Genomic DNA, 21,178 nt, shown 5'->3' with positions numbered 1-21,178 from the left:
AACCTTAAACACCTTACTGCGTTAACTGTTGCATTGACAGTAGATCGCTGTAGACTAGTCCGCTGACCTGTAAATTTTACCTGTGATCTCGTGTTCGTACTAGGTTCCATCCAATATTGGAATGTTTAATGTCGTGCTTGCTTGAAGCGAAACTGAGCCAGGTTTTAACCCTAAATGCTGTCAAAATGTGTGAACTAACAGCGGTCTGGGTTGCAACCTTACTCAGTTTCACAATCACGTAAAAACGCCATAAGACGTTTCTAGACATAATTACTAAGTTTTATGGTGGCATCGTAATCCCAGAGAACAGTAATAGCTGAAAGACAAGTTAACAGAATCTCTCATTTGCACTTGGTCCTATCTAACATGTTTGTCTAGATTTTCGAATGATACTTCCATTACTTTACAACACTTTCACCGATACTGGCTGTCTTCGGTGTCGAGTCACCAGCCAAAACCACTTCTACTCGCGTACTTCGATCCAATTTTTTCAAAAAATGATTCATCATTGGTAATGTGGCTTGACTACTGTCGAAGTCGACTGATAAGTCGGGATGTTGTAAACGGAGTAGTGACGAGTATACTCTCCGAATTATCTAAGTAGATAAGAGTCACCAATGGGGACTAGTTGAGTAGTACGCGGTGCAGCACTGGATTCGGGACATCGAGGCGCCTACGAACCGGACGCCATGCTCCGGTGGAGTCGCCGGGCCGACCTCGACATCCTACCGGGTAGCTCACGATTAGGCTAGATCCACCGCCGCTGAATTTCGGTATCGGGAGAAATTGACCGCCGTGGACTATCCAACTATATCGTGACAAAAATGAGAGCTAATTGGCTCACGAAATAGACATCGGTATCGAAAGAAATTCCGCCGCTAGAGTACTCTCAGTCGAAGTAGGATAGTTTCACCGATTACGTCTGAGTGGATCTCGATATAGCTAGGAGCTAAATGGCAAAAGAAAGCTGGTGTCACTTTAGAAAACTCGGGTTAAAATTGGGTTTAACTATGGATAACTCATATGTTTCAGTAAGCCGGGCAGACAAGTAGATCACAAGTTTGCTTGCTTCCAACAACGGGTTGCGCTAAGGCTTTGCACCGCTTCGGTTCCTAGGCCTCGGTTATGCGACTAAGATGCATCGTAATGGTTCCTGACAAGTATCGGTTGTTTTCTAAAACATAATCAGGAAAATAAAAATTTTCTGGCAACGCTCCACCTCTCCGTCGAACTCTAACGATTTCGCCACATGGGCGCCAGCTTGACACTTCAGAATGAACTTTGTTTACTTACGGTGAGTTTTGATCCGGGCCAAAAACATCCAGTCCAAATGCCTATGAATTTTGCCGTCTTTGTTTATTATTTTCCACCAGCTAGTGTTGTAGTTTTTGTGTCATGTGACATGTACGTACATGAGCCGTAGAAAAGTCTATATGGAAACTGGAAGCTCACATTTTTTGTCAGCAAAGAGATGCTACCGACTAGAGTTTGTGTATTATTAGAATCACGCATAGAGAGAAGTGCAACACAATAAATTATTGAGAACTTTTTTGTTTCTGGCAACCAGTTTTGGCTGTATTAGGCAATCCATTAGCCGTTTGTTTGACAATTCAGCTGTGAGTTCTGTCAACAAGTCTAATCATGCGAACAGAAAAACTCGTCCGACAAACAACTTTCGTTAGTCCGATTCGTTTGATGTTGGATCAAATCAACGATAGTGTTAGACGTCGCACCCCTCGGAGAAACGTCAGAATAAGTAAACAAGAAATCAGAAACGTCTCATGGATTGCCTAATATTTGAGTTAACGACGCTGAATCCCTCTGGATGAAGACTCGACATGTCAATCGCTTGCTCATCATTTATCTGTCAGTGTCATTCCAATCGAGCACGAGACCTGTCAATGTCATTTCAATCGAGCAAGACTTGTCAACTTTTGCAATCTGATGAATGAATTTTGGAAAGTATTATGATAGAGAGTTAAAATATTTTGAATAAATTTCTGAATTGAAATCTCTAAGGTAATGTAAAACATATAACTTTTGTCATTATGATGCATTCTAAAAGTTGCTTCAACCATTACTTTGCAACTCACCTCTGATTTCGACCTGTCTCATTAAAGGTCCTCTATCCGAAAGGAGACACTGCTCTCCGATATTTATAGCCTGTACTTTTCCTGCGTGATGGGCACAAGTGTGCTCATATTCCCGGAATCGCAGCATAGAGTGTTTCCCGAAAAAATATCGAGTTTCTGCGTGCCCCGCGAGAGCATAAACAGGAATTTTTGATGTTATCAAATGAACATCCGGTTCGCCTTCATTCCGACTCCAATTCATTGTACAGTTGCGTTTTTCTTGCAGATCCGCAATTTGTTGGACAAAATTGTGAACTGGAAATGGTCCTCCGCGCTTTAATTTTTTTCTTTTGGCCGAAGCGAAATGAAGACCATCCTGGCAAAAATGAAACTACGAATGAAACAAGAACAAGTTATTTCTAATTTGTTGCGTACTTACACTGATTTGCAATATATTTACACTGCAAACACTGATGAAAAAATTATCAACGTTGCAACTCTGCGGTAATTGTACAATACGAGTCAACTGAAGTTAACGCTGTGCCAGTGGTGCTAGTTTGCAAAAAATAATGTTGCCAAACCATTTTATTTAGTTGGGATAAGTCTTTATTCAGTAAGTCAGCGTCTTTAATTTGAGTGACTTCAACCGAGTTACACAATAAATTCATACAGAGCGAATTGAAGAGATACAGTAGAAAAAAATGGTTGTCAGAAACAAAGAAGTTGTCATTATTTGTGGCGTAAAGCAGTTAATTTATGAACTTTCATGTAATTCGTGTAATTAATTGTACATTGATACAAGAGAATAAAATGTCTTGTTTATTCGATTGAAATATTTTGCCATAAAATTATTTCTATCAAAACTAATACCTAATACTAACTAATACAGATAACAGACAGGCTAGAACATAATTTCTTAGCAAATCTGTGTAAATTTTCAAATTCATAAACGTACGAAATCCGTGTTTCACTATTGCCATCTGCGCCAATGTTTGTTACACGTGCACTCCCTGATCTCCCTGACGGATATTGATTATGATGCTCTCACAAAACTTGTGCATATAGTTATCTACTAACCGATGCAAAGCATTGCAATGTTCCGAAGATTTCTTCCTTCTATATCAAAACAAGCTGTGCTTGTTGTCGGTAACGTTGGGGAACGGAACGAAAATCTGTTTTCTCTTTGTTGGAATGCTCTTTTTCTACAACCAGTGCAAAACGAGGTATCTGAAGTAGTACATACATTTGCCGAGTTCTCAGTTGATACTGCTACCGGCAAACCCACAACCCCTGAACCAAACTCCAACAGAACCGCCGCCGACAGTGTCCTACTTAGCATGTTCATTACGTAATTACTGCATCTTCTTGGAGTTTAGTTTTAATTATATTTTCCTGTATAATTTTACGACGCTCTACATCCGAGCTTATCGAGCTCTTTTTTGCACTGTTCCTCTTCCTTCGTCACGGATGAGACAACTTGCTTCGCGTTGCGAAAATAGGATAGAATGTACCCTATTGGGTGACATGGCGCCTTTTGCTGATGTGCTAAGTAAAATATTTGCATAAATATGGAACCGGTGACGATGAAGCTACCACACCACATCACACCACACGGCCTACGGTATCTTCTTGCTGGGTTTGATCTGGCTGGGCCAAGAAGTCTAGCGAAAACGAGTGTGATGAGTGGCAGTTGCCTGGTGTACTGCGAATCCAACTGCGAATGGGATCTTCCCTTTGATGTGATGAAACACGAATTGGCTTCTCGGAAGGAAAGTTTGTGCAGAAGGTATTCAGGAGGTGTCGTGTGCCGTTGGTGACACGCACGCGGGAAAGAATCCCTTTTAGATGTGACTTGGTAGTTCACAGAACTGCTGTGTTAATTTCTAACTCACACGTAGAGTTGAATATAATAAAAGAAATGCGTATTTAAACGTGTCGTTGACGAAGAAGAAGCTAAAATCTAATAATAATGCTTATTTTCATATGCTCACCAATAGAAAACATTAAAAAACAATACCACCGATCAATGTTTTGGTGAAGCTTTCAACTAGTAAAAATGCAACAATAAATCTGTGATATTCAAGCCATAGAAACTCATCTATTTTTTATATGACTTGGTCTCTTCAGTATCTGGCTGTCAGACTTGTCAACCCAAATAGAGACTAAATTAAACTGGTCATGGATGATGTCCCGCAAGCACAAATGTTCTGATTGCTGATGGGGCCATAGTCAAATCTAATTATCAGTGATCACATTCTGTCAGATACTGTTGAGACAAAGTCTGAATTACAGGTAATGCACCCATTATCATTTTAATCCATTTTTGAGCATAGGGAGTAATTTCGCAAAAGTAAAAGCAAAAGAATTGCTCAATTAATAGTTGAAGCACAATATTTTTAAATGCTCGATAAGAGATATCTTGCAAGCTCGATGCTTTCAGCCCCAGCAATCCGATCTGATGATACATTTTATCAAAACAAAAACTCTAATGATATTCGGAGAGAGGGGCGATAAAACGATTCCAATCGAATCGATAACAGTCGAAGGAATCTTATTCCACTTTGTAAGTGCTACATTTCTCCAACCGAAACCTACTCCCATCCCCACCGGTCGATCGGTCGGTTGGATGGCCGTCGCTTCACCTTTCCGACGGGTTGGTAACCGAAACCAGAACGGTGCGGTGTAAGCGTAGCCTGAAAGAAGTTAGCATGCAAATGTAGGAACTTTCTCCGAGCTATACTCGGACTGCAACTGCTACCAACCAACCACCAACAATAGTCCCCCGTCGTTGAATCGCTTGCCTGGAATATCAATATCGGAAGCACATAAAAATCAATGGAAAACATTTATTTTTCACTTGGTCGATTCGGAGTTCGCTCCGCTGATGGTTTTGACTGCTTTTTTTTTCTTTCATACTGATCTCGTGGCTTAAAGGCTCCTGCTTCCAGCTTCGAGAAAAGGTCTAGTCTGTTAGAAAGCTTCACATTCTCGTTTCTATTTTTCAACTCAGCAGGTTAGGTCAAAGCCATAGGCTATAAGTTCAACAGTATCACCCCAGTAATCGGACACCGTTGCACGGTGATGATACAAAAGCAACGCTGGACTAGTTGCAACAGCCGAATTAAAGGGGGCATACTGTTCCGGGATACATAATAATGCTATACCAAGCCCTCCATACTTTGAAGTAGCTAGAGCTTCCGAAGGCTCTCACCGTAATTTGATTGTTTATTCTACGTATGGAAATAAGGCTGCCGTACAGCGTTGAGGTTAAGAGGCTTCAAGCTATCAAAGGAATTGTTATTGTTGAAATAAAAAGCATCTCGCAAAGTCGATAGAGATATCATCGTTTGGATCAATCATCGTTATGGCTCACTCCACGAGGGAATAAATGAATAAATAATTAGACTTGAATGGACGGTTATTTTTTGACTAGCTCAATACCTAATTCCCAACCTTCCTAATTGGAGGAAATTAACCAGCGCTTCCCAAGTTTTGAACTCGCTCTTCTATCGTAACGTAATAAATCATCTTTTACCTGGGTGCTAAATTGCACTTAACTCGTTTACAGCCGAAACGGTTCAGTTCCCTACTCAAGTGCAATGGAGTGTACCCGATGCTTTCCGAGTTTTTAACCGGTGTAACGACAGAAGGACTGTTTCACCCAGAAAACGCTAATTCAGGCTTTATTAGTTTACAACTTGCTCGTTTCAGCGTAGAGCATCAAAATTCTGTGCTTCTTTTCTTTGTCTCGTTATCAGTTCCAACTTGCACCACCATCACTGCAGTCGTCGAGAGGAGTATTGCAATAAACTAATTAAATTATTAATTTAGCAACGACTATCTAGATGGCTTTTTTGACTAAAAATGAATTTAATCCACTTAGACGTCATCTTTTTTACAATGCTCGAGGTATTCCCCGGCGTACTAGCTCTTGTTGAACTAGATTAGTAGAACTTTTGAACAGGTTTGAAATGTTTGTGAAACAAATACGAATCAAATAACTACAATTGCTCAGTAAGTTCATCCGGAAATATGCCGAACTTCCGGTTGGATTTTGCAATTCCTGCTCTTGTGACACATCTGATTCAAATTGGATTGACTTTACTGGGTTAGTTTCCTTGGCCCCAGTAAGTCCAGCCGGAAAATGAGTCAGAGTCTTGGTTGGTTCTAGTTTATAATCCGGTTCCAGTGACAAACCCTATTATAATAAGAATCGGTTATTTCGCTGGAGCCGTCATTAGGTTAGAGGTAGTCGAACAGTTTTTCACAAAACCATGCTGGTAGTCGGAGATTATCGGACGAGCGGCACTGAACAGCAAGTGAGGTATATATAAGTGTGGCAGAACACACGGTTTGCTAGTGTTGGCAACCAAAAATATGTAAACAATCCAGAAGCACAACGGGTCGACATCATAGCGTTCGCAAGATACAATGGGAGCCGAACGACCGGTATGACGAAAGCAAGTCGATTTATTATGTGATCACTCACACCACTCATGTAAGATTCATCCTACGAATACCATAGCTACGAAGATTCATCCTACGAATAGCTTAATTGGGAAGTTTAGTAAAATTTAATCTGGAAATTAAAATTTTCTGGCAGCGCTCCAGCACCAGAATTCTAACGATTTCACCCGCTGGGCGCCAGGTTGACGATATGAAATGAACTTTGTTTACTTTCGACAAGTTTTGATTCGAGCCAACAACATCCAGCCTAGGTTCATCCGTAGTGTTCATTTGTGTTTACATTTGCCTAGCGTTGCCGGCTTACTGAAACTAGGGATAGCCCTATGTTTGAGTAAGCCGGGCAAACAAGTGGATCACAGGTTTGGCGGATCCTCAGCGGTTCAGTGCCGCTTCGGTTCCTCGACCCCAGTTATGCGGCTAAGGGGGATGCCAGAGTGAACGCGATTCGCGATGCGACGCGATGCGAAGCGATTTTTGACACATCGCGCGACGACGCGCGAACGAGCTCCGTTCATTTGATTCCTGCAAAATAATACAGTATATGCCAGAGTGGAAGCGACGCGATGCGATGCGCCAAGCGATTTTTTGCGCAATGCGCGACCAACCAGTATATGCACAGGTTTTTCGCGCGAAATGAAGCGATAAATTTCAAAATTTGATTTCACTATGACGGATGAGGATGTTTTTGTCGATGTTGCAGCACTCATTGGACCCGTCTTCTATAGGTGTGCGCTGTGGGACCAACAATCCCGCAATTACCGGAACCTTGTGAACCAATGTTGGAAAGATGTTTCGGATGAATTGGGAATACTTGGTAAGTAAAATTTATGAAATTTTTTTAAATTGTTTTTAATGAGTACTGTGAGTGACCGAGTTGATTTTTCTCAAATGTTATACTGGTTCTAAAGCCTACACGCAGAAAAAATTAGCATATTTAAACCAAAAATATGTGTTATTGAATCCAATCATTTATTGTTTATCACTTTAACAAACAAACTTATTGGTTTGAAAATATTTTTTTATTAGAACAACAGCAAATTTTTGCTTTCAATAAATACATTTTTAGTATCAATAATTTTCTTTTAATTTCAATAAAATAATTATTGAAAAACGGAACGATAATTTTGTTTTATTGAAACAATAAATAAATTTTATTGAATTCAATAAATAATTTTATTGTCTCCCGACCAATAATTTAATTTATTGAATTTAATGCATAATTTTATTGAACCTACAAATCTTTTTTCTGCGCGAATATTTTTTAAAATTTCAGGTGATGTTGCAAAGAAAAGCTGTACAAACTTGCGTGACACTTTTGGTCACGAACTGCGTAAGCTGCCGGTGTTGAGATCCGGGGATGCTGGCCACTAAATCGTTTCATCTAGCTGACCGCATTTCAAAAGTCTACCTTTTGCGTCAACAAGTGAAACCCCGGCAAACAAGTGGCAATCTCAAGCGGCAATCTCAAGCCACAAAGCAAAGTGTTTGAGGACGTCGAGGCATTGGAAATCCCAACTAGTCAACTAGAAGCATTCGAGGCAGCTGATAGCTCCACTGGGCGATCATCAAGTGCTCCTGTCCCGCTTCCCACCAAACGATATAAAAGGAATAACGAAAAGAACGCTCAAGCAGAACATCTTTTAGAGTTTGAGCAGAGGAAGCTAGAACTGCTCGAAGAAAGCTTCATCTCGCGACAGGGATGAAGATGAAGCTTTCTTTGATAGCCTGCTACCCATGTAAAGAAATTAGATACCCCAGAGAAGCTTCGATTTCGAATTGTGCTACAATAGACAGGATTATGTGTAGGCATTTGAATGTTTTGTAAGAAATCTTCCCCCTCGCTAATAACACCTCTATATCCTTCCCTATCAATGATAACAATGGGCAACATTGATACTTTGGTAATATCTACGGTCATTCTTTTCGATTGGTTTCATAGCAGCCGCCATTTAGCATTTATTGCCCCGAAAGCAGACTCGATCGATTTCTTTGCTCTTGAATGTCTTGAGTTAAAATATTCTTCTGAAACAGTGATATCACAGAGAACAGACATCCATGATCGAACAAAAATATTTAAAAAACGTGTGTAAACATTTGAATTAATATACTAAAAACACTAGCGCCGCCACACCAACCTATCCCAACTATCCGTCAAATCGATTCCGGAACCGGTTCGAAATCCTGGATGGATTCTGCATGGAATCTAGCTCAAAGAAAACAACCGATTCCGACTCTATCGGTTGACGCATTTGAGGTGGAATTCATGCTGGAAGTTCGAATCGGTTCCGGACTAGTTTGACTGGGTAGAGGAATAACCGCTGTCAATTCTGTCAAACTCAGCCACAAAAAAACATGACGACAATAGCGCACCTGGTTTAGATATCCAAACTACCTTCGAAACCGTTAGAGATTTTACACAAGTTGAATGCTGAAGATGGACGTCTGTTCTCTGTGGTGATATCTCGTCGAGCAAATGGTCGCAAAACATGTTTTAACAGCAGGTAAGCTTCATCAGCTAGGAAAACATATGACATGAATATGTTTGTTCCGAGGAGATTACTATCTGGTGGAATACCTAGTTGTCCCGGTTCCATCAAGTACTACAAAAAAACCTTTTTGTAGTTGTGGAACATTGTCCCAGAGTGTGGCAAATTGTTCCGAAATTCGTGAAGATATACTACGACGGGGAAGGTAGGGGTATAGCATTACCTTAGCGTGATTATAAGCTTATCTTGTGGTTCTTTTGGAATTGTAATAACGTTGGCCCACTCTTTAGTAAGAACAACTTCAATATGGCTTAAATTGTAATCGAACGTTTCGATGCTCATACGGGTACAGTTGCGACATTTGTTTGGATCATTTAGCACATATTGCTACAGGGTGATACTCCCCGTATCCTCTTCTTTTCCTATGGATCGGATGAATTTAAAAATCTTTATTTCTAAAAAGAAATCACGTACGCCTTCGAACATGAAATATTTTTCGTCTGAGCCTATTTCCATAGAAACTTTTCAACTCGCAATCCGTTCGACACGTCAAAACAACTTTTGTTTACGTTTACGTTTACGCTTCCAGTCGCGTTCACTCTGGCTATCATTTCGCGTTGGAAATCGCGCGCAGTTCGCATCGCATCGCGTCGCGTTACGCATCGCGCCCACTCTGGCTTCACCCTAAGCCGCACTGTACTGCTACACAATCAAGAGGTTCCTGAAGGTTATCGGATGGTTACCGGAGCCCAGTAAAGTTCAACCGTAAATGAGCCGGAACTGCGGTGGGTTCTAATTGGTATTCCGGCTCCAATGACACAACCAACACTAGCCCCTATTTGGCTCGAATCAAAACTCGTCGAAATGTCAATTGACAATAGATTCATCCGGAGTGTTCATTTGTGTTTAAATTTGGCTAGCGTTGCCAATTTGATTTTGATTGCGCCAGCCAATGTGGCTACGCCAAATCGCTTTTTACGCGCGCTGACTGACTTTGCTACCACTCAGTTGGACTCAAAATAGGGATAGTCTCTATGTTCAAATAAGTCGAGCAAACGAGGATATCGCAGCTTTGCTTGCTTCCGACCGCGGGTCGGCAACCGCCTCGCCCGGCGTATTCTCAGCGGCTTTGCGCCGCCTCGATTATGCGGCTAAGCCCCATCGAACTGGTAGGGGAACTGGGGGTAAGACGGACATATTAAGGATAGACTGAAAAATAATCTAGTAGGAGAATGTTTTTGTCAACATGTAATACTCTATGTTGTAGCTCCATATGTTGGCTTTCGAGTGCCCAGAGGGATTGTGTTACAAAAATCAATAAGTACCATTTTTTAAAGAACTGAAAAACGAAGAAATATCTTCACTTTTTCCAGACTGCGGGTGAAACGGACATATGGTGTGGGTAAGACGGACATGTTGCAGAAAAGATGATCACAATACAAAATATTAAAATTTACTGTTTCCAGCGAAGGTTTTGAATAGATTGTAGTTCTTTTTAAAATATACGTTCAACTCGAGGTGAAAAATAAAGTTTTGGGGTTCGATTTAGAGTTGAAGCAAATGGTGTATCTAATATCGTTTATGCCGTTGTCATAAAGAGGTATAGCTCTCAGTTCAAATGGTAAGTCACAATCACTTATACGAAACTGAAAGGTTATATATTAAATGCGTAATTGGAAACATCAGTTTCTCGATTGCACAGCCATAGTATAGGACCTGCACAAAATAGTATACCATTTCCAGGTTCTAGGAATTCGGTACTTAGTCTCGGTCACATTAACGTACATCATGCAGTCTACTACATGTGATACTTCAGTTAACTCCACGTTTGACTGCTTTAATTTCGTTTCTACGGGCGAGACATTCATAAAAAGGATGAATCAATAGAATTAATCAAGACTGTCCGTCTTGCCCCACCAGTACACATGTTTTTTAAACGTTTGTACTTATTTACGCATAAATAAACTTACCTGTTATTTTCCACGAAGATGTCACTTAAGAGTTACTTTATCGAAATAAAGAAAAAAATCGGCGAAAGAATTGATTTTTTCGTCGATAAACCTTAAAATCGGAAGCTTGAAAATTGCATCCGTACGAAACTGCACTGCTGATAATCAATATTTGCTTAAATTGTACATGTTTAGCAGTATTCAAGGCCTACTAAGTGTTTTATAAGTCAAGGTTACTCATATTGATAGGGTATACATACAATACAATTGAAGTTTTAATGTTTTATCCCTCAAATAATCATGTGTCCGTTTTACCTCACCTGTCCGTCTTACCCACAGTTCCCCTACACCTGAAACAGAGGTTCCTGAAGGGTACTGAATGCTTACCGAAAGTTTACTTAAATTTAATCTGAAAAAAAAGTTCTGGCAATGCTCCAGCTCTCCGTTGAGCTCTAACAATTTCAATAAAGAAAAAGAAAGAAAGGGTATTAGCCAGTTTTATATAAAATAAAAGCATTCTGGAATCATGTGGTCTGTTAGAATGATAAAATGAAATTTTGAAAGTAGCTTCACTTGGGTAACAAACTGTTGCTATTTTGTTTTAATATTGCTTGTGGCACTAAGAACTGGATGCTAACCGCACTGCGCACTTACCATAGAGATATTCGTCATAAATTTAATTTTGAATGGCATCAGCAAGGTGTCACCCAGTCAAACCATTCGGAATTTGATTCGGAATCCTGAATGGAGTCAGTCCGACTCAGAATCGGTTGTTGCATTTGATTTGGAATCCATAATGACTCCATTCAGAAATCCGAGGCGGTTCCAGAATGAGTTTAACTGGGCAAATGTGCGACAATATCGCTATTATAGTAGATACAGAACACTAGATTAGGATTATCGCTGGTGTTCCCACGGTTTTCGCTTCGAAGCATGTTTGTTTTGTTTTCGGTACGTGTCTGTCAAAGTATCGCACCTCTCTCTGGTAAAAATCTTTGGTCCATATTCTTGGTACACGCAGAAAAAAATTGGGTTGTTTGTAACAACTGTTTAGTTGAAGTTCAAATTTGTAAAATGCAGAGTTTGCATATTTTTTTCTGTCTGTAATGTTTATGGATTCAAGACCGAAAATGTTCAAAGCACAACATTTACAGCAGAAAACACGAGAGGCAGACAGAAAAATTATGTGAAATTTGTTAAGAATTAAATTTCTAAGTGGAATACTATTGTGACTTATATGTACGGCGAATGAATTTCAATAGATTTCACATGATATTTATGCATGACAGATAATTTTTATGTGCTGCTACAAATTGCAAACAATCATGTGTGAAATCAATGGATTCAATATAGCGATTTTTCTCGGGGTAAATTTTCAACTGTTATTGTTATGAAATGAAAGAGTTTGTATATGCCGCACAAAGTAATGAAAACTTATCAAAATTCAGTACAGGTTTAGACAATTTGTACATTCTAATTAATGAAAATACACTAGCAAAGAATGGCCATTGTTTTGCTGGCTATACGACATAAAAAAGATTAGTCGCTATGAAACGACAATTAGGCAATCCATTGGACGTTTGTTTGACAATTCAGCGGTGGGTTCTGTCAACAAGTCTGCTTCTGCGAATAGAAAAACTCGTCCGACAAGCATCTTTCGTTAGTCCGATTCGTTTGATGTTGGACCGAATCCACGATATTGTCGGACGTCGCACCCCTCAGATTAACGTCAGAAGAAGTAAACAAGAAATAATCAGCTGATCAGAAAGAATCTTTTTCACTCATTTGACAAAACAATAATGTTCCTACCACCAATACCAGCGACAATACTAATCTAGTGTTCTGTATCTACTGCTATTACTCATCAACTATATTTTCGATATATTTTCTCTAGTGCAACGAAAAACATTTACACAGGCTCAGTTACGTGAATCAATGCGTTTTACGGCCAATTTCTTCACCTGAATGAAAACCGGTTTTCGTTGAAAACAGGTTTTCGTTGAAAACAGGTTTTCGGCTAATTGGCCACCAGCAAACTGAAAACTGGTATTCAGCAAAAACCAGTTTTCATCCAGTGAAGAAATTGGCCGTTAGAGTTGCATGATAGAGTATTTTGCGAATTATTTCTCAATAGAAATTCGTCAAGCATTCATTAAAACAACAAGTCACTCGCTGTTTAAGCTTAGTATGCACCTCTTGCGAAATGAGGTCACGAAATATTTTTGCTTCTTCCGTGCGGAATTTTGACATTTGCTCGCGAAAACTTGACAGATTAGTTTCTGTGCGTTTGCCGTCAGAGGTCGCATTTGACAGCTGAAAAGCGCTATCAGCTGTTGTTCGTATATTTATTTTTCATATTCGGAATGTTTTGAATAAATTTTTAATCTATTTTTAATTTGTCACTGATGACCAAGTTGCGGAATTGAAAATCGCTCATCTTATCTTGAAACATCATAAAAGAAAATTACAAGATAGGCTTCGTGGTTATCTTTAAGTCTTCCCGTACTGGTGATGAGTAAGGTGTGTTGAAAAGTTGAACAAGAAGATAAAAGTACCTATATATCGTAAGCTTTGGATATTACTAGAAGAATAATGAAGTGTTTACGACTTTTATTAATGGAAGATAATCAACCGAATACGGAAGCATTGCCAGAGCGAACTCTTCCTAGTAACGATTGTAGTTTTATGACACTTCACAGCTTTCTTAAAACCTAGATTACAATTGTACTGCCGTGATCCGCATAACAGTCCCATTTGCTATGGGTTTCCTATGCAGGTGGGACTGTTATGCGTATCACGGCAGTGTAGTGTACAATAAAACTTCAATTGTTACTTGGGCTTGCACTCTCTACTGATGTTGCGATTCCGGACTAATATGACTGCAGAAGATATGTTTTTTGGCATACAGTTGCGCAACCGATTAATTATTCGGAAGCAATTCGCGATTCTTCAGTCTTTTAAGATTCTATATACGCTCAGACACAACCCAGTTAAACCGGTTATACCCATTCCGGAACCGGTTCGCAGTCCTGAATGGAGTCACCCACTGAGACGTCCAAAAAATTGTTTCAAAATCGTTCAACACGGGTCCAACGATGGACGTTCGTTGAACGGTTATTTGGACGATGTCAAAATTGGTCCAACGAATGTCCTTCATTGGACGATTTTGAAACCAACCGTTCTTAGAGGGCAGTATGGATTCCAATTAAAATGCAACAATCGGTTCCAACTCAATCGGTTTGGAAATCGGTTGTTGCATTTGAACTGGTATCGATACTGCCCACCCACTGAGACGTCCAAGAAATTGTTTCATAATCGTTCAACACGAGTCCAACGATGGAGTTTTGTTGAACGGTTATTTGGACGTTGTCCAAATTGGTCCAACGAACTTCCTTCATTGGACGATTTTGAAACCAACCGTTCTTAGAGGGTAGTTAAACTCATTCCGGAACCGATTCGGATTCCTGAATGGAGTCAGATGGATTCCAACTCAAATGCAACAACCGATTCCGACTCAATCCGTTTCAGAATCGGTTGTTGCATTTGAGTTGGAATCCATACTGACTCCATTCAGGATTCCGAATCAAATTCCGAATGATTTGACAGGGTGACTCCATTCAGGATTCCAAATGGTTTGCCCGGGAAGCAGACACATATGGGGTAACATTCAAATATCAAAAGGTTTTCTTTTTGTTCATTACACTTAGTTTATTCCGTCATAGCAGACGGGATCAAATATAAAATATTTAATAAGAAAACTTGGAAAAGTTGCCATGTTGGAAAACGAGAAAAAAGCAGTTTTTTCTCACGCCGTTGGAAAAATCTGCATGAAAATGAATCAATGTATTCGAGGCATTGGTAGAGTACTAATGATTGATTTTCATGAAGATTTTTCCAACGGTGTGGGAAAAAACAGCTTTTTTCGTTTTCCAAGATGGCCGCTTTTCCACGCTTTCTCAGTTGAACTTTAATTAATTTAATTCTATTTAAAATTAGTTTTAACATTCACTTAGCAACTATATGAATTTTATCGCGTTTTTTGCCTTTCTCATATAGAAAGGTTATGAAGGCACTCTGGAAATCGACAACCTTATCCCTAATCGAGAACCTAAATTTTTATTTAACTAAGTTTTTTTGCTTTTTATAGGGGCGTAGCAAGGGGTGTGTGGCAAGGGGCTACCCCCCCCCCAACATGTCGTATAACACCCTTTCATTACCACCCCAACCATCACCCCTTTAGCAAACTCCTTTCAGAACCTCCTCATCGTCACACTCCCCTCAGGCCCTCATCCCATTCCACTTCCCCCAGTCGCACCACCCTCTAATTCGTATCCCCTTCAACCACCAGGCATATCAAAATAAGCTCATCTTATTCATACACCCACTCCTGCATACCAACGCATTTAAGGGTTAGCTTGTAGAGCGAGAATTGCATGGGCGACCAACTACAAAAGTCACAGGAATACACAAGGCTTCATAAAATATATTATATTTCATATTTGCATCTTAAAAATTCTAATCATGTTTAAGATTTAAATATCATCAAAAATAAAAATGGTTCTTAGGATCACATCAAAGCTATTCATAAAAATAAGCATTCCATGATTGTATTGTATTGTTGAAGATAAGAGTAAATGATGAAACTACACCCCAAACTTTTAAACTGGAAATATAACATATTTGGCAACACTGTAACCAAAAATAACCATTTTTGCTAGATTCTCTGACTCATTTCCTTCAAAATGCATCGCACCGATTGTTTATAGGCCAAATTAAACCAAAGATATGAATAAAAGTTAATAATTGATGATTTTTTTCTATGGAAAATTTTCCATGCATCTATACACACCTATGACACGAATAGATGCAAGCATCAATTGTCTTCTTTGAATTGTTTATACCATTTATCAGTTTCAAGATATTTAATCTCAAACTTTAAAAATCGTTTTTCTCGAAATGAGTTAAATGGCGCTTGTCATAAGATAGCACAACAGCGACGATATAGCAATATAGGACAACATATCATTATTCGTAATAGAATACGTTACACGCACTCATGTACGCGCTTAAACTCTGTACATAGTTCCATTGCATTGATGCACATACTTTCTTGCTTATCCTTCCACTTTCTATCACGCTTTTTGTATGCTTAAGCACTACTAAGGCTGTGAACCATTTGGTGAAATTTTTAACTTTTAGTTAAAATCTGACCCTTCGAAAGTTATTTTCAAAATAACCCTACTCTGGAGCATGGTTAAAATTGACAGAGCGATAGTTAAATTTGACAGCTCGATGGTTAAAATGTTGCCCATGATGCAGAATAAAAAGGTGGAAACATTGTCTGTGCCTAATTGAGGTTGTCAATATTTTTCAATACAAAATTAAGGGATAAAGATGGAAACGATAACGTGTTGTGTTAAGATTTGTTTGGGTTATTTCATGATGTGGATGTTTACTTTTCGAGGCTATGACTGTCATACTTAATGTAATAAGAAAAAAACTAATTTTCAAAATATCGACACATGTTCACACCTCTACCATCTTGTGGTTATCGCAGCTGTTAATTCTAAATAACTATCCATATGTCAACTTTTGAAATGGTTCGCTCTCTCGGTTAATTTTTTCCATTCAAGAGAAAATAACTTTCGAACTGTCAAATTTTAACTAAAGGTTAAAAAAAATCGCCAAATGGTTCACAGCCTAAATAAATCTAGAAAAAAATTTCAATATGGCTTAAGTAACAACTTTTCACTGATTTTGACTAATTTAATTTTCCACTAATTTAATTACTTTGCACTAAATTTCCAGTGCATATCGAAAGGTTATGGCCATGTCGTCTGCCTAGAGGACCTTTTCCTTTGTAAAAGAAGGAAATTTGAAATCAGTACGAACTGTCGGTAAGGCTGATCGAAATAATTTGTGACATTACCATTACGAGAACGTTTAGCACAATGAATTGTCGTGCTCAATAAAATTACAAATTACAATGATTGACCCGTTTTAACATATCGCTTCCATTACATGTTCTGTAACCCGTATACCCCTAAAGATCCCTGTTGTAAAATTGTTATCAAAATTCTTCATAATCAAATGTTGCGTTATGTACGTGTTTGATAATGGAAAACATGAAAATTCAATTTGTTACAATTTACAGTTAGGCCTTTTTCAATGTTTTGCTAGAACTGGATAGAGCTAAGCAAAATTCTAAATTCAGAATCGAAACAAATATGACCCAAAAAAGCTCCTGCGCCTTTCACCAGTAGCTGGTCTAAAACACTATACGATCCGATATTTAAAATTTCGTCCGAGTTCTGTGCATCTAGCAGCTGAATCTTTTTCTAGAAGTGTCTTTCAATTGATCTGCAAATCATGATGGCGATTCCATTCTGCTAAAGAAGAGGCGAGAAATATAATCTATAGGTTCACACGAATGAGTCACACTTTCGATTCTACCGGTGCGTCTAATTCGATGCAGATACGTTTCGCATTCGGCTCGTCCCTGCTGATCCATCGGCAGGTCGAAGTTGACGATAATGGTCACCTGTTCGACGTCGTTACCTAAGGCGAAGGAATCTCTCCGTAACCAGGTTCTGTAACCAGAATCAAGTGGTGGAACTTACCCCTGGACAAAACGTTCATTATAATCAGTAACTTCTCTAGTCCGGCTTGGAATCGATCACTAACGGCCAACCGTTCCTCCACCGTTAGATCACCGGACAGTACCGCTACCGAGTGACCATCCTGGGACATCTTGCCGGGCAACCAACCGGCGGCTTTGCGTGTTTGTTAAGTTTACTTGGAGCTTACAACTGTCCTGTACATCACATGACATAAAATGATCGATTGTCCGACGGTAATCACACCGTAGATGTTCGAAATTGCTTGATATTTCTTGTCCTGGTTGCGGCACTTGACGTAGTACTGTTTGATGTTATTGAGTGATTCTTGCTCCCGCACCAGACGAAACACGATCGGATTGGTTACTCGGCGAACTCCATCACCTCCCGCTCGTACGTGGCCGAGAACATAATTTGGCAGGACGACGACAGCTGCTTGTGTATCCGGATGCACCGATCCTGGTGGCCCTGAGTAGCGATCATGACGACCGCGTCGTCCAGTACAAAAACGGCAATCGAACACCCGGAAGTTAATGCTCCCGCCCATCAGATTGACGGGTGTTCCGATGATGATATGATCAGTTTCGCCCATTTGGCGATTTCCCCACCGCGAACGGCGTAACGAAGTTTGATTTCCGGACAAAACTTTGCTATTTTGGCAGCTACTGCACCTGTCTGAACTGCCAGTTCATACGTGCGGGAAAGGCATATCACCAGCGTAGTTTTTTAACGGGTCGACTCGACTGAACATTGCCAGCACAAAGGTAGTGATTTTTCCTGTTACCGACTGACTCTGTGCGACCATGTTCTTGGCGGATCAGCCAACAGTGTAGGTAGAGCCGTCTCCTGAATCTTGGAAAAGCCGTTGAAACCAATAGCACAGACTCCCTGAAGCAGTTCTGGCTTCGGGTGCAAAGCTTCGAGAGTTTTATCGAGTATATTGGTAAAGAAGGATCCTTTCGCTGTACCTCCAGATCAAGTTGATTCTACTAGACCTTTGCGAATAATGTTGTTTGGATTTCATTAGCAACTTTGCATACGCCGTGCTAAAAGATTAACCATGAATAATTTTAAAGCTGATACTAAATGAATGCCTGTGCATCTTCCGCGAAGGAAGCTGTTCTCCCTTTTTGCTTGCAGCTTTACTTCAGGAGCTGCTAAAGTCAGAATGTTTGTAGCTACCGAACGCAAAAATAAAAACCGTCGCTGGTCTTACTGCCGGACTAGAAGGTTTCCGCATTCTTTTTCTCTAGACTGTCAGCCGCCGGCTCTGATTCCTTATCCTTAGTGATCCGGGTTTGTTCGGGCGTGCTGTAAATAAGTTAATATTTAATAATCACTACATATTGAGAAAATATTTTAAATTAGAAATTAAAGAATTCCAATCATATTTTATAACTTACCATAACTTATAACTTCCAATTGCATCACAAATTCTATACTAAGAAATTTTGCCAGCTTGCGATGTAAAATACAAAAATACGCAATAAATCTTGTTTTTTTTTGTTTTATTTTTTTGCAAACTGTCAAAATTTCGCGAGCCTCTGAGCGGAATAATACCACTGATCATTATTTCGCAAGGAAAAAGCTTGCCATGGTGAGAGCACATAGAAAGCAGCGCTATCTCGCGGAAGTAATACTAAACTTATTTGTCGAAACGTGTCTCGGCTAACTGCAAATTTCGTTATCGTTTTCGCGAGAGCTGCGTACCGCTTACGAAATGGAAACGAAAATTTTTTTCGCGAGCATTTCGCGACGTTTTTTATGCATAGGTTTTGTATAGGAAATTTCATTTCGCAAGAGGTGCATACTTAGCTTTACACAAAACGCCTGGTTGCCAAAACCGAGTTAAGCGCAGCCGGAAATGAACCAGAATTTCTGCTGGTTCCAGTTCGTATTCCGGCTCCAGTGACAATCGATTCTAGTTAGAATCGGTTGTGTCACTGGAGCTCGTGTACGAACTGGAACCAGCCAGAATTCCAGTTCATTTCCGGCTGATCTTTACTGGGAACTAACAGACAAAATAACTTGGTTTATAAACCGTGCAGTCAAATTCACTGTTTTTCTCTCCGCGTGTCATTTCAAACATCGTCTTTGGTGAAAATCAGTCAAAACCAGGGATGCCAAGTGTTTTTCCAAAAAATCTGTGAATTCTGTAGGAAAAGATGCATTCCCCATCGATGCGCTATATTTGTTTCATTTTACTAATGAAACATGTTTGTATATTAGTAAATATATCGACTTACTAAAAATTCGGTGATTGGGCTGCTAATCTGGAAATGTTAAATGCTTGATTTTCAGCATAGAGCACATTAATTAAATTTGAATCTCAGAGTTTCCAGAGTCTTGGACTGCTGGAGTTTCTAGCTGATATAATTCGGCAAAAATTTTGTTGACTTTCAGCGAAAAAACTATGGTATGTTGTGTTTCCAGCTTTGGTTTGTGAATCAAGGAAGAGTTCTTGAAACTTATTTTGTTATTTTTCAAATTGTCTGGATAAATCTGGACAAATTCCCTGAAATCTGGGTCAGACAAACATAAATCTGTATGTCTGGACGAGGCCTGAAAATCTGGAAGAATCCAGATAAATCGGGAAGGTTGGCACCCCTGGTCAAAACAGCAACACTTCCTTTATGATGATTTCAGTACTAGTATTTTGTAGAGCACTCTAGTTAGAGTGTGGCCAAGAGGTCATGACGTATCCAAACGAACATGAAATTTGACGTATTTCTATTGTGTATACGTCAAATTCCATGTTCGTTTGGATACGTCATGGCCTCTTGGCCACACTCTAACTAGAGTGCTCTAGTATTTTGGCAACCGTTTCCACAGGCAGCACTTCAAATAACTTCTATACGGAAAAATAAAACAACCCGCAGAATAAGTTCTTTTAACTTAAATTTAGGTAGTTTTGAGTTTTGCGTCGCTTTCGCAGTGGGATAATCATATGTTCTTTCTGGGATGTCACCATACCCAGGGATAGCATAAGGGTTAGTGCATTGGGCCGGAGTCTCAAAGGTTGCTAGTTCGAGTCTCGCCTCTGGGTGGGGAATTTTTTTCACATGATTGCTTAGCTTCACTCACCATTTCCGATCGTTTTTCCCCGTTGGATACCACCAGGCCTAAATAAGGTATTGGCACTTAAGCCAAAAGACCAAAAAAAAAAATTGAATTATAAGTATCACATGACTCACATGACGATGTATTCGGTCTTGAATGCATAAAAATCACAGCGGAATAAATGAGACTGAACTGAAGAATAGGCAAACTTTGCATTTTACTAATTTGAAGTTTAACTAACGGTTTGTGGTTACAAGCAGACCATATTTTTCTGCGCGTAACAAAAGTGCGAACCAAAGACTTTTACTAGAGAGACTTTCGATACCTTGACAGATATTGCCTATCCTGAGATAAACTAGCGTTTCTTCGATTTGTTGCTATATGTGACACACATGAGTGCGAACAAAACAAAAATAAACGTCAAACCGTTTTTTGGCTTGCAGTACTACAAAGTGAACCTGCGCGAAATTCGGCGCACGGCTTGGTGACGGATGGCTGAAATGTCACGATGTCGGTTTTAGAAAAGA

At 39.6% G+C, this 21,178-nt stretch overlaps 2 protein-coding genes across 3 annotated transcripts in view; both read right to left on the bottom strand.

Moving 5' to 3' along the window:
- The window catches only part of LOC131680625 (GATA zinc finger domain-containing protein 10-like), a 450,427-nt gene that overhangs the window by 117,985 nt on the left and 311,264 nt on the right, over nucleotides 1-21,178 (bottom strand). The gene's annotated exons all lie outside the window — the stretch shown is intronic.
- Nucleotides 17,767-18,183, bottom strand: LOC131676080 (DEAD-box helicase Dbp80-like). Its single transcript, XM_058955207.1, has one exon. The coding sequence runs from the start codon at nucleotides 18,181-18,183 to the stop codon at nucleotides 17,767-17,769; it is 417 nt and encodes a 138-aa protein (XP_058811190.1).

Source organism: Topomyia yanbarensis, chromosome 1, assembly GCF_030247195.1.
Source record: "Topomyia yanbarensis strain Yona2022 chromosome 1, ASM3024719v1, whole genome shotgun sequence".
In the NCBI taxonomy this organism is placed as follows: Eukaryota; Metazoa; Arthropoda; class Insecta; order Diptera; family Culicidae; genus Topomyia; species Topomyia yanbarensis.
This window is presented reverse-complemented; position numbering and strand designations above follow the sequence as displayed.